Raw genomic sequence first — 12,972 nt, 5'->3', positions numbered from 1 at the left:
ACCTGAGGGACATGTGGCTGCTCAGCCCTTGCCTGGCTGGGGACTGGTGGGCCCCCCCACCTTCTCCTTAGCAATAGCAACAAATTTAGACCAAGCCCTGGGACACACCATGCTGCGGAATCCAGCAGGACAGCCGGTCCCAGCCACCAGCAAGGATCTGGTTCCCTCAGAGATTACCCCAAGGGCAAAGCCCGACCCCAGGCGAGTGCCCGGGGTCCTTGTGACCCTCTGGTTTCTGGAGTGTTTTCCTTGGGGAAACACCTAGTGCCCCATGTGTCATCATTAAGGATCTCCTGGGTGTGCATGTCCTCCCCAGAGCACTTTATCAGCCTGACTCACGGCCAGATGCCATCCCCATGTCCTGTCACCATGTCCTGACACCACATCCTGCCCTCCACATTCCCGGCAGCTGGACCTGACAATACCCCAGCAGGAGTCAGATAGATCCTGCACCCCAAGCAGGGGATCTGGGTGGACACACAACAGGGCAAGAATCAAGCTGGGATGGTAAATTCTCCTTTATGACAGCTTTTTTGGGGACTCCAAGCGCTGGATGGAAGCCCCACTCAAGGGGCCTATGGTGCTGCCTTCCCCAGCAGCTGCTGAGGGGGCTGGCACTGAAGGGAGGCAGTGGCAGGCCCAGGATCTGGGTAGGGTCCCTGGGTGCAGGTGCTTGCTGGTGGCTTTGATGTCACCTTCCCCAGCAGACACCTGCCTGCATGGGACACATCAGGAGCAGGGGACCTCAGGGCACAGGAGGCACCTGAGGTGCCGGGAGGGCTGCGGTGCAATGCGAGGTTGCCCTGGGAGAACACACGGGCACTTTTCATCTTCAAAGCGCTCCCTGCACCAGCTTTCATCCCGGCCCACCTGGGAGGTCTCTGCTATTGCCGCCCCCATCACCCAGTTCTTAGAGAGCCGGGGGACCTGGCCAAGCTTTGCAGGAGTGAGGGAAGGAGGCAGGGGAGGGTGCATGGCACACAGGGGAATCCCAACAGCTGGGGCTCTGCCGGGACCTGCCAGACCCAACCACCGCCCTGCCGTGCCCGCCGGGCCCCGCGCTGGCACACCGCAGTATGGAACCCATGATTCCCTTCCAGCACCCATCCACTCAGCACCCACAGCCCTGCAGAGCTGCAGGCACCTCAAGAGTCCCTGTCCCATCCCAACCTCCACTGCCCCAAGAGACAACACACAGCCTCCAAAACACAGGGATTTAATAAAACTGGCTGCATTATAATAATTACTATTTACAGATCAAACATAAGGAAAAGAGTAGAAAAGAGGAACTGTTGTCTTCATAAATACCAGGCCCAGCATGGTGGCGGGGGGGGGGGCTTCGTGCCCACTGGCAGCTGGAGAGGGGAACACAGGCACCCACAGACATTCACACACACAGACACACAGCCCTGGGCAGCTTGAGGCAGGGGGTCAGGTTTCCCCCTCACCCCTCAAAGCACCAGGCTTTTCTTCAGCAATAAGATGGGACCACCAGGATGTGGCCACCACTCCAGGCAGTGGGACCCCTTCCACGGAGGCTGCAAGGGGGCAGCTCCTTCACCCAGTGCAGTGTCCATGCTCCATGCAGGGGAGAACCAGCCCCTTGCACCCCACCCTAGGGTGCTGGTGAGGAGCAGGACAGGCAGGAGCTGCCAGCACTGCAGGCAGGGCAGCCACACATGAGGCCCTGTGGGTGTTGAGGACCAGCCACACACCCAGGGACATGTGTCCTTGGCCTTCCCACAGGCTTGCAGGGACCTGGCTCTCCAGCACTGGCACAGGGGTCTGACAGTGGATCCCTGGCCACCACATCAGGCCAGTGATGTTGTGGCACAGCAGGGCTGTGTTCAAGGGTGCTGTCACCGCCAAGAGGTCCCTGCTCCTCCCAGAGCACAGCCTGTGCTTTGTCCCCATCCAGCATCGCCCACTTATGAGCAACCCATCCCCGGTGCCCACCACGGCACTGCTACACATCGGAGACCTGCTGGGGCTCCCTGGCCTGGCGCAGCCCGTAGAGCCACTTGATGACACGGGCGTTGCGCTCGATGATGGAGATGCCGTAGGGCACACGCTCCGCCGGCCGTCCCTCCGGCGTGGCAGCGCTGGGTGGCGAGCGGCCGCCCTCCGAGCTGGCCGTGCTCACGCTGTGGAACTTGACGGACACGATGTCAGAGCTGGCGCGGGCGAAGCGCTCAGCCCCCATGTCCTGCATCTCCTCGGGGTCAAGGCCACAGTAGTTGAAGAAGCGCTCCAGGTCGGCGGTGGCCCGCGAGAGCCGATCGCTCAGGTCCGACTTGGAGCGGTGCAGCAGCGGCTGCCGGCGGGCGCTCTCGGGGCGGCCGGGTGAGCTCCGGGACGGGGTCACAGGCAGCCCACCCGGGATGGGGGATGCAGGCAGAGGTGTCACTGGGCTCCGCGGAGCTCCACAGGGACGGACATCCACCCTCCGCACGGCCACACTGCCGGGGGGCTTGGCGGTGGCCGGGCCCTCCGGTGGCTTGACAGGTCCCTCCACCGCTGGCGCTTCCGCCCGCCACCTGCACTCCCTGCCCAGCGGGGTCTCCGCCTTAGGGAAGGGGCTGTCACACAGGTTGATGAGGTTGTTGAGGATCTCCAGGTCAAGGGAGGTCTTCGGGCTGGCAGCGTCGGCGCGGCGTGGCCCCGGGGGTGCCCTGCGGCTGGGGGTGAGCACAGCCCGGCGCACCCCGGGGGTGAACAGGGGCTGCTTGAGCAGCAGTGGCCTCACCGGCTCCTGCTTGGTGCTGACGACCTTCTGGCTCTTCACGTACTTGGCCTTGTCGGCCTCCAGCCTCTCCACTGCGCTGGGCTTCCCGGCCCCCGGCTCGGCGTGCCGGCGGAAATACGCGGGCCCTTTGCGGAGGATACGGACGGGCATGGCCGAGGTGAAAGGCACCGTCACCCCCTTCATGGTGTCACCGGCTTGCAGCGCCTCGACGGGCATCCTCCGTGCCGGCACCGAGACACGGGTGGGCGGCCGCCACGGGCAGCGAGGGGCTCAGGTGCCGTCGGCTGCGAAGAGGGGCCGGAGTGAGAGCGGGGCCGGAGTGAGAGCGGGGCCGGAGTGAGAGCGGCGGCGATGCTGCCCCTGCCCGCGCCCCGGCCCCACGACAGACAAAGACAGCCCGGGCTGTGCGGTACCGCACTCGCTGCGCCCCCCGCTCCGGGCTGCCTATTTGAAGGCGGTCACCACGCCTCCGCCGCCGCCGAGCCTCCCCGACAAGTGCCCCGGCCAATCCGCGCCGCACGCCTGCTTCAAACCGCACCGGGGCCAATGGCGCCGGCGGGGAGGGCGCCCCGGGCCCGGAGAGGAGCACCCTGGGGACAGAGTGGGGGGGAGAGAGAGAGCCAAGCACCCCTCACTGATGCTCTGCCCAAAGCGCTGGTGCCGGGGGTGCATCGCCCGCATCAAGGGGTGCATTGCATGTGCCCATCGTCCGTGCTCGGGGGTGCACTGCCCACATCCAGGGGGGGCATTTCGTTCACCCAAGCGTGCAGCACCCACTCCCAGGGGAGCACTGATTGCTCCCAGGGGTGCCTCATTTACATCCTTGCATCACTTATGCCCAATGCACTTATGCATTGTCTGCACCCAGGCGTGCATCTCCCATGCCCAGGTTTCCATCACCTACCACCCTGCCGGGCTGCTGGATTCGGTGCTCCACTCGCTCTGCTTTTCCCTCAGCTCTCACCCCTCTCGCAAGCTCCGGGGCTGCTCCCAGGCTCCCTGCTCTTATCCCGGAGCTTCTTGGAAAGAACGCGGAGTACACGGGGGTTTCCACTCGTGCTTCCCTGGCCGCGGTGTGCTCGGGGCAGAGTGAGGCCCTGTGCACCCCGTGTCCTTGGGTCCCTGCCAACCCCAACAAGCGCAGCCGCCACAACGGTCGCGCAGAGGCACCGGCCCGCCCACAGAGAAAAGGGGGGGAGGGCACCCAAACCTACACCCTACACCCTTCTGCAGCCCCCTGGCCAGAGGTGGACACACCCAGAGTAGCCCAAATAGCCAGAGGGGCTCAGCAGTGGCAGGGCACACAGGAGCATATGTGGGTCAGACCCCCTCCCCCAACCCCTTTCCCAAGCTGCTCTAACATTCCTGCTGAGGGTCCCGATTTGGGGCACTGATGAGCCCGAGGATGTGACAGCAAGCCCCAGCACTCACCAGGTGCAGTGGCAGGCAGGGTGGGGGCCGGTGTGCTGTGGCCTCACTCGCTCCCGTGGCAGACCCGAGCAGGCAGCTGCCACCGTCGCCGCTCACCTGCGTGCACAAACTTCCTGGGAGCAGCCCAGAGCCTGTCCCAGCACTGACCGCCGGCGGCAGGAGCCAGCCCCGGCACCCTGAGCCATTTCTGCACTCTCTACCAGCCCACGGGTGCCAAATTCCCCAGAATCTAAACCCCAGCAGAGCACACTGTGCATCCCCCCGGTATGCTGTGACACACGAGTACCCATGGGGGAGGCTGGCTGCCCCTCTCCCCATCCTCGTCCCCTGCCTGGGGGAACATGCTGCCTCCTGACCTGGAAAATGTCTGCAGGGGGGCGGCCAGGCGTGGCGACAGCTGGGAACGGTCCCAGCACCGGCACAGATCCTCCTGCCTCCTCCCCGGGGCAGCTTTCTGCGCCCCTCTGCCCGATTCCTCGGGTCCAGTGCTTCCCAGCCCAATGGCCAGCTTCACTGCCCTCATACCTGTGCCCAGCACAGGGAAGGCTCCCCTGTTCAGCACAGGGTGCAAAAGTGTCCCCCAGGCAAGGCAAAGCAGGAAAATGTCCCCATGTCAGTCACTGCAGCTCAGCTTTGTACCAGACACTCAGCCAAGCCACAGAGGAGATGGCTATCAAAGTACAGGGACAAGGACACGGGAGCCCCAGCACAGTGGCCGGCATGGGGTCCCCTCCCCAGCACAGACAGCCCGGCCGGGCACAACCTGCTGCTCCACATTCCTGCAGTGCTGAGCCACTGCGCTGGCACAGCCACGCCGGGCTGGGCTGCACTGAGCCGAGCTGAGCTGAGCCGAGCAGAGCAGAGCCGCCCTCTGAACAGCCCCAAAAACACGGCAACATAATCCTAAGCCCCTAACCCAGCTGGAGTGCAGGGATCTGAGCTCTGGGCATTGCCCAGTGTGGCCCCAGCTCTGAAGAGTTCCTCCTCAGAAGAGTTCCTCCTGGGGTGGGCAGTCCGGCCAGGCTCACATGGCACCCCAGATCACCTGCTTGAAGGAGCTGCTCCAGAGGTACACAGCTGTGACCCCTTTGCCGGCTCACCCAGCCCCATTCCGCTGGCACTGGACTGGCACTGGACCAGCGCCACCTCTGCCACCCACCTGGATCGGCCCTACGGCGTGAGAGCCCCCTCAGCACGGATCAGCTGCCACACTTCTTCTCTCTGCTCGCTCTCCAAGAGTGTCCCAATGGTGTCCTGATGTCCCCAGACCTTCTGCTCCCCAGCCACGTCCTCCCCGTCCCCCCGCGTGACGGCAGCTGGAGCGTGCTGGAGCGGTTCTGCATGCCGCTGAGTCAGCGCCGGGCGAGGGAGGACGCCCTCCGAGGCAACTCAGTGCTCACATGGGATGGAAAGCACGGGGCATTCCTCCATGCCAGGCTGCGTCACGCAGTGTGACGGTGCCCGGTGACATCCCAGGTGTCATAGTGCCAGCTGGGCACGCTGGATGCACACACGGCCTGAGGTGCTCACAGTGACAAGGCCAAAATGCTTCTGGATGTCACTGCTCGCTGTGGGCAGAGGGTTCTGGTGCTGGGTTAGGGCTTCAGGGACACAGGGGAAATTCCCAGGCTTCCTGTGGGCACCCAGATTCCCTCATATGGCTGGTTATGGCCAGTTGGCAGGGCCTGCTCTGGTTTGGAAATCTCACCTTGTTTCCGCACGCAGCCAGCAGCAATAAACTCCAAAATGTAGGAAAATCAACAGAGTAGTAGGAAGGGAGATGACAAACTGGAACAGGGTCGCCAAGCCTGCTGACCTGAACCCAGCCCCAGGGTGGCTCCTGCCCCGTGGTACAGGTATCTCCGTTCAGCTCTGCTCAAAGGGATCGAGCATTCGGCTCATGCTACGGAGCTTAATCACAGCCCTGCATTGTTCAAACGGCTCCTGGAGCAAGACAAGAAGCCGGTGGAGGGAGAAGGGCCAAGAGAAGCACACAGTCTGGAAGCCAGAGGGCTGCCCCGAGCCCAGATTCGCACAACGGGCTCAGCTGGAAAATCCCAGTCGGTAGGCGATTGCAGAGCCCGCAGGCTGCGCTCCCCCAGAGGTGCCGGGGCCGTGCGGGTGCGGGCAGGAGGCTGCAGGAGCTGCTCGGGCACGTCTGGCCCGTTGGAGCGGGGCGTTGGATCCAGGCAGCGCCCCAAGCCTCACCCTTCCCCGGAGCATCCCGGGACATGCTCCGGGAGCGCAGCCTCCTGCAGGAATGCTGCCCCAGCACCCGGTGCACCATCCCCACCGCTGCTCCAGGAACACGTGGGACGGTGTTTGTGAACACAGGGACAACCAGGCCCTGGCACTGCCTTTGCTCTCACCTTCTGTAGACACCCTCGTGCCACTGCCAAGACCTCCTGGATGCTAAATTAAGCTGCCAATGAGTATAAAACATGCTCAGCGGCCAATTCCCCGCCTGGAAGTGCTGGGCGGAGGCAGCCGGGTGCCTGGCAACACCTGCCAAGCCGCAGGGCTGGGGCTCGGCAGTGTGGGCACCCCCACGCAGAGGCACCCCCAGAGCTGACAGGTTCCCAACCCCTTCATCTTGTGTGTTAATTCCTAGTGTTTTATTCCAGCCTGTTGCCATGCCCTGACCCAGGATAGGCCACCACCTGCCTCAGTTTCCCCAGCAAGAGCTCTACAGAGCCGCTCCAGAAGGAGCATGGGGAGGCACCCACAGCACCCAGCATCACCCCATTCCCTGTGGGCAGAGAGAATGATGCTGCCTGCACCCGGATGTTCACACTCGGTCTCTGCTCAGGGGTCCGGGAGGCAGGGAGGTGACAGATGGGGACATGCTGGGCACGAGGCTTTTGTTTGGCCGGTGGTGGCGGCGGCACAGACCCGCAGATGGCAGCTGCCGTGGGGCCGTGGCCACAGCCCATGGCCAGGCGAGCACTGGGCCCTGGGGATCCGGCCCTTTTGTTGGGGTCTCACCTCCGGCAGCGGCCCCTTCCCGGCTGCCCCCCACCAGCCTTTCCACTTTCAACTTGACCTGCTCCTTTCACATGGAAATGAAATGCAAATAGGGCTGGGGCTGCCAGGGTCGAGGCTGAGACCCGCCAGCAGGTCCCCAAGTCTGGGGATCATACCCTCTCAAATAGGTTGGCCAGTAGTCCTTGGAGTGAGGGGGTCCCCTTGCCCCCAGCAATGGAGCCACCCTCAGCCCAGGCAGACCATCCCCACTGCTCACACATGGAAGAAAGGGCATTGCTTTCACTAAGGCTGAGATCAGGGACAGACCTCTGCTTTTCTGGGCTGCCGATTTTTCCATGCCCTCCTGCCACCCTGTCACCTCCATGGCACGGGCAGTGTGCCCACCCTGGGGATCCCCACTGCACGCCCCAGGCATGCACTGGCTGCAGTTGGGATGGGCTCCCCAGCCCTGGCTGGGTGAGGAGGGGTCTTCCTGGAGGGATGGTCATCACAGCCCAGGCAGGGACCACTCGGCTACCAAATGTTGCCATCTGCTCCGGGGCCTTCACTCGCATCTGCCGGGGGTGCGGAGGGGCGAGGGGCCGGCGGGCCGGGAGTTCAGCTGCGGGGCGGGCAGGGGGCGGAGAAGGCACAGGCAGGGCAGGCAGCACGCGTCGGGTGGATCTGGGTGAGTAGCGTGAAAGGACAACACGGGGGTGCCACACCCAGCACCTCCTCGAACTGCCGCTGTCCCGTAGCCATTCGCCCTTGGGAAGGGTCTCACTGCGGGCTGAGCCGCCTCTTTGTGCCGACAAATTAAACACAGGACAGTTGCCCATACCCATGGCACACAATGACCTCCGCTGCCTCACTCCCACTCCAATCCCCCTGCGCCTGTTCCCCACCTTCCTCAGCACCTTGGACCTGTTCCCCACCTTCCAGGTCCTTTGGGGTCCAGTACCGGTTTGACTGGGATAATTTTGTCCATAGAGACACTGAGAGACTGTTTTGGAGTTGTGCTGAAAGCAGTGCTGATAACCCAGGAGTGTCTGATCATGGCTGAGCCATGCTCACAGAACCCCAAGGACTTTTCTGTTCCTCCCGCTGCTCCACCAGCGAGTGAGAGCGCTGGGGGTGCATAGACATTGGGAAGGGACATGGATAAAACAGCTCTGCCCCTTCCCTGCTCACCCCGGATTATAGGACATTCTTGCTTTCCCTGTTAAACTGATTTTATCTCAACCCGTCATTTTAGTCCCTTTAACTTATTTTATCTTTTCCCATTTTGTATCCCATCCCATGGGGGTGTGTGTGAGTGAGCAGCTGAGGGAGGCTAAACTGCCTGCTGGGATTAACTCACAGCAGTACCTCAAACTGTGACCATGCCCCCGCCACTGTCACCCAGTGTCCCTGCATCCCCGGGGACAAGAGACACCCTTGTTCCCGCTACATCCAACGGTCCTGGCTGCCATGGGTGTTCCCACAGGCGCAGGGCAGAGTGGAGGAGCAAACTCTATTCCCCCGGAGGGACAGGGACAGGTACGGGTACTGCAGACAGGTAGGGCAGGGAAGCAGGCAGGGAAGCAGACGGGAGAAGGAAGGCAGCCCCAAGTTTTTTGCAGGGCTGCAGCCTGCTCTCCCAGCGACACCCGGTGGGTGCTGGGGGAAGAGCTGCCATGAGGCATCCTGGGGAGGTGGGTCCTGGGATGGGAGAGGGGGGGAGTTGCTGCTGGGGGTGACCAGGGGTCTGTCTCCTCACCCGTGTCACCTCCCGACCGGTGCAAATGGTTCATCTGCTGGCTCACGGCTTGGTCCCCGCAGCGTCCTGAGGTGGGACAGCTGCCACATTCGGAGGTTCCCCAGCGCCCCATGCCCGTAACCCCGCAGAGATCCTGATGGGGAGAGGAACCGTCATCGGGTGACGCTTGCACCTGCAAGAAGAGTCTGTGATAGGTGGGACGCAGTTCAGGCGGGGACAAGGACAAAGTCCAGGACACCGCCAAGAATAATAACCCCCCTGAGCTGGGGACTCTGCCAGCTGGGACCAAGACGAAGAGCAGAGCAGGGCCAGTCTGTCACCCGTCCGCATCCGGAGGTGGTGACGCGCCCGTCTCACGTCACGGCTCCGGCAGCCGGGACTGGCTCCCGCCCGCGTGGTGCTGCCGGTTCCTCAAACCGCAGTGAGTTACCCTTGGGAGATTGCCGAGGGACCGGTCAGACCGGAGCCCGTTTCCTTCCCGGCTCCGGCTCCAAGCCCGATGTCTGCCCGCGGGGCCGGGGCCATGGGTGGGTCGTTGTGCTCGCCGGGCTCAGCCCCGTGAGACGTGAGTTTCTTCTGGCGGCCTCAACGGCCCGGGAGAGGGCTGGAGGCGGCTCTGCGCGTCCGCGGGGCGTGGAACGCAGGCACAGGGGACGTTAGAGTTCTTCCCAGGAGCGGGATGGCAGTGGGCAAGGGATGTGTCCGGATGCCAGCTGACTCAGCTGACTGGTACGAGCAGAGGCTGGGCTGCAGGTCGGGCTGCCGGGGCCTGGCTCCTGCGGCCGCCGGAGCGTGACAGGATCGCGTGGGTCCTGGCTGGGAGGGGACGGGCGCTGCGCCGTCCTGCCCTGCAGATGCAGTGGGAGGTTCGAGGCGTCCGTTCCCAGCAGAGCAGCTGCCCAGGCCACTCAGCCTTCAGGTGAGAGCCCTCTTCACCCTGCCCCCAGCTGTGCCGAGCCCTTCCAGGCTGCACGGAGCTGCAACGTGAGCTGGCACAGGTTCAATGCCCTCCTGGGTACCGCACCTGGTGCTGCCAAGCCCCATCCCTCTGGGATGAGACCAGGTGAAGCTCATCAGGATCCACACCCAGGGCAGGAGGGCACCTTGTCATCACTTGAAGGGGGCAGAGGGGTCCACAGGGCTTGCAGAGGGCAAAGTGGGGCTGGGCTGGGCTGTGGGTCTCACACCCCTACAGCACGTAGGAGGGAAGCTGTTCTGCCAACACAGGCAGCGGTCATGGGAGGACAGGGCCAGGATCTGGAAGGGTCAGATCTCACCTCACCACTAATCAAAGTCTCTCTCCACAGCACAGCAGCGTCACTCCCAGGGCCAGGCACCCAGCCCTGAGCTATGGCACTGCTCACCCACCTTCTGGCCTGTGCCTTTGGCATGGGCTCCTGGGTGGCCATCAACGGGCTGTGGGTGGAGGTGCCACTGCTGGTGACAGCACTGCCAGAGCAGTGGTACCTCCCCTCCTACATCACCGTCATCATCCAGATGGCCAACGTGGGACCACTCTTCGTCACCCTCATGAATCGCTTTAGGCCTGGCTTGCTGAAGGAGGTGGCTGTTATCTATGTGATCGTGTCCGTGGGTGTCATGGCCTGCTTGCTCCTGGCTTTCCTCTGGAACCACACATCCCTCATTGCCGGGACGTCCCACAGCATCCCCTTCTTAATCCTTACCTTCTTCCTGGCCCTGGTGGACTGCACCTCCTCTGTCACCTTCCTGCCCTTCATGATGCAGCTGCAGCCCCAGTACACAAACACCTTCTTCATAGGTGAAGGGCTAAGTGCCCTGATCCCTGCTCTCATTGCCCTGGGCCAGGGCTCTGGTATCTCCCACTGCACCAATGTCAGCTATGAGGTCAACATCACCACCAGCAATGAGACCATGGAGAGCACCATCTTCCAGCTGGAGACCCAATACCTCCCACCCAACTTCTCCACCCTCATCTTTTTCCTGCTCATGATGGCAATGATGCTGATCTGCTTGCTGGCCTTCTTCTTCCTCACCCGGCAGCCCAAGGTGTGGGAGCTCTCTCAGCAGCACCTCTTTCCCAGCAACATTGTGCTGAACTCATTTGACCAGATCCTTGATGACAGTGCTGACTTGCAGCTGAGCAAAGACTGCTCATGCCCAAAGGACACCAAGGGGCCTGAGGACATCCTGCCACAGGTCTCCTACTCCCTAACCCAGCTCACCCTCATCTACCTCCTCGTCACCTGGGTGAACGCCCTGACAAACGGAGTCCTGCCATCCGTGCAGTCCTACTCCTGCCGGCCCTACGGACACACCACCTACCACCTGGCAACCACACTTAGCTCCGTGGCCAACCCCCTCGCCTGCATCGTGGCCATGTTCCTGCCCAGCAGGTGAGTTGCAAGGCCCTGGGTTTTGCAGCAGGATGCACATCAGGGGCTTCTGCCCCAAGAATGGCCCCTACTTTGCAAGGGTTGGGGGTGTAGGCTCTGGGTGGGAGAGGGCCTGTGGGGTGTCCATGCCCTGGCAGCAAGGACACTCCAGGAAAGGAGGATGGAGCCAGCAAGGAGCCAGAATGTGCTGCGTATTTGTGCTGCTCACCAGGGACGAGTGGTGTTCTCCAGTGACACTCACATGTCCTTTGCAGGTCCCTGATCCTGATGGTCATCCTCGCCATGGCAGGGACAGGCTTTGGTGCCTACAACATGGCCATCGCAGTGATGAGTCCCTGCCCAGTCCTCCAGCAATCCCAGTGGGGCGATGCCATCATCGTAAGTCATGGTGTCCCTCTCACTCAGGGAGGGCTTTGACACCACACCTGCACCTGACCTCACCACGGTGTCCCCACAGTGGGGAACCCCTGGTCCTGACCACTTTTCCACCTGTGCCACCAGGTCATTTCCTGGGTGCTGTTCACTGGGATACTCTGCTACATGAAGGTGATGGCCGGGGTGATCCTGCGGAGCCGCAGCCGCAGCGCGCTGGTGTGGTACGGGCTGCTGGAGCAGCTGGGCTCCCTCCTCGGGGCACTGCTCATGTTCCCTCTCGTCAACGTCTACGGCCTTTTCAAATCTGCTGACTACTGCAGCCTGCAGTGCCCAGCATGAGTGGGATGGACACCCCAAGATCGCCACTCTTGCCAGAATGAACTCCCCAAATCAGCGAGGCTGGCTGGCTGAGAAGCAGCGCTGGGAGCGGCACGGCTGCAGACACAGCTTTCTGATGGGCTCTGCCAGGGAGCAGCATCTCCAGGGCTTTGTCTCCAGCCTGGGCACGGGGTGTTCCATCATGTGAAAGCAATAGAAGGTGTTTTACTCAGCCCTCTGCCTCCCTGCTGCTCACACTCTCCGTGTTGAGGGGGCTGTCTGTGCCAGTGGCCCCCACCTGGGTACCTCTCAATTGGAGCCATGTCCTGTTTCTTCCCCTGGGGGGGTCTGGCACCATTTGGCAGATCCTAAAGGGTCACCCTAAAGCCCCCCTGGAATCTGTGGGTGGGCACAGCCCCAGCTGCACCCGGCAGCACCGGTGTTCCCAGCCCTGTGCTGTGGCAGCTGCCCCCAGACAGGGGGTTTGCAGCCAGCTGGGGGGAGTGGGGACAAAGGCAGCCGTGGGGAGGGGGATGGTGGGGGCACACGGGACATTCACAAGGCCCCCAATAGCAGCTGGGGAAACTGAGGCACAGTGGGACTGGAGCGATACATGTGATATTTGCCACCCTCTGCTGTGATCTCATCCATGCTTTCTGCTCCCTCCCCATAGCCCTGTGCCCCCCTGCGCCCCATTTCAGCCCCACTACACCCTGAGATGGGCAGAGCTGGAGAAGAGCCACAGCAGAGCCTCGCACCAGAACAGTGTGGGCACAGTGCCCATGGCAGGGTTGGCACAGCACCAGTGCCAGGATGGCCCACCTTGTACCCAACTGTGCCTCAGCCATGCCAGCCAGGGTGGGGGCCGAGTGGACAGTGGGGCATGGCAGGAACAGGAGATCAGGGCAGCAGCAGCCCCAGGATGGGACAGCACCCCTGCCCTGCACGCGCCTGCGCCCCTTCCCTGGGGCACGAGGCAGCCGGGCCTTTGTCCCCGGCCCTTT

The 12,972-nt window shown here is 62.9% G+C and overlaps 2 protein-coding genes across 3 annotated transcripts; one reads left to right on the top strand and one right to left on the bottom strand.

The window, feature by feature from the left end:
- Positions 1-1,200: 1,200 nt before the first annotated feature.
- Positions 1,201-5,941, bottom strand: FAM110A (family with sequence similarity 110 member A). Of its 2 annotated transcripts, none has more exons than XM_066330763.1 (2): positions 5,337-5,941; positions 1,201-3,030 (listed from the first exon to the last, which is right to left on the bottom strand). In XM_066330763.1, the coding sequence occupies exon 2, from the start codon at positions 2,960-2,962 to the stop codon at positions 1,967-1,969; it is 996 nt and encodes a 331-aa protein (XP_066186860.1). In that variant the 5' UTR covers positions 2,963-3,030; positions 5,337-5,941; the 3' UTR covers positions 1,201-1,966. The 2 variants fall into 2 exon arrangements, with proteins under 2 accessions (XP_066186860.1, XP_066186861.1); XM_066330764.1 differs by lacking the exon at positions 5,337-5,941 and adding an exon at positions 4,178-5,039.
- Positions 5,942-9,333: 3,392 nt separating this feature from the next.
- On the top strand, positions 9,334-12,075 carry SLC52A3 (solute carrier family 52 member 3). The gene is made up of 4 exons (XM_066330759.1): positions 9,334-9,465; positions 10,208-11,275; positions 11,530-11,653; positions 11,777-12,075. Exons 2-4 carry the CDS (start codon positions 10,251-10,253, stop codon positions 11,987-11,989), a joined length of 1,362 nt encoding a protein of 453 aa, XP_066186856.1. The 5' UTR covers positions 9,334-9,465; positions 10,208-10,250; the 3' UTR covers positions 11,990-12,075.
- Positions 12,076-12,972: the final 897 nt, after the last annotated feature.

Source organism: Sylvia atricapilla, chromosome 16, assembly GCF_009819655.1.
Source record: "Sylvia atricapilla isolate bSylAtr1 chromosome 16, bSylAtr1.pri, whole genome shotgun sequence".
In the NCBI taxonomy this organism is placed as follows: Eukaryota; Metazoa; Chordata; class Aves; order Passeriformes; family Sylviidae; genus Sylvia; species Sylvia atricapilla.
The sequence above is the reverse complement of the archived record's forward strand: the minus strand, read 5'-3'. Positions and strand labels throughout refer to the sequence as shown.

Bases quoted from the DNA above. Each gene is read 5' to 3' on its own strand.
- SLC52A3 (XM_066330759.1), top strand. From the start codon at position 10,251: ATGGCACTGCTCACCCACCTTCTGGCCTGTGCCTTTGGCATGGGCTCC. The intron at 11,276-11,529 runs GTGAGTTGCAAG...TGTCCTTTGCAG, and splicing joins GCCATGTTCCTGCCCAGCAG to GTCCCTGATCCTGATGGTCA. The intron at 11,654-11,776 runs GTAAGTCATGGT...CTGTGCCACCAG, and splicing joins AGTGGGGCGATGCCATCATC to GTCATTTCCTGGGTGCTGTT.
- FAM110A (XM_066330763.1), bottom strand. From the start codon at position 2,962: ATGCCCGTCGAGGCGCTGCAAGCCGGTGACACCATGAAGGGGGTGACG.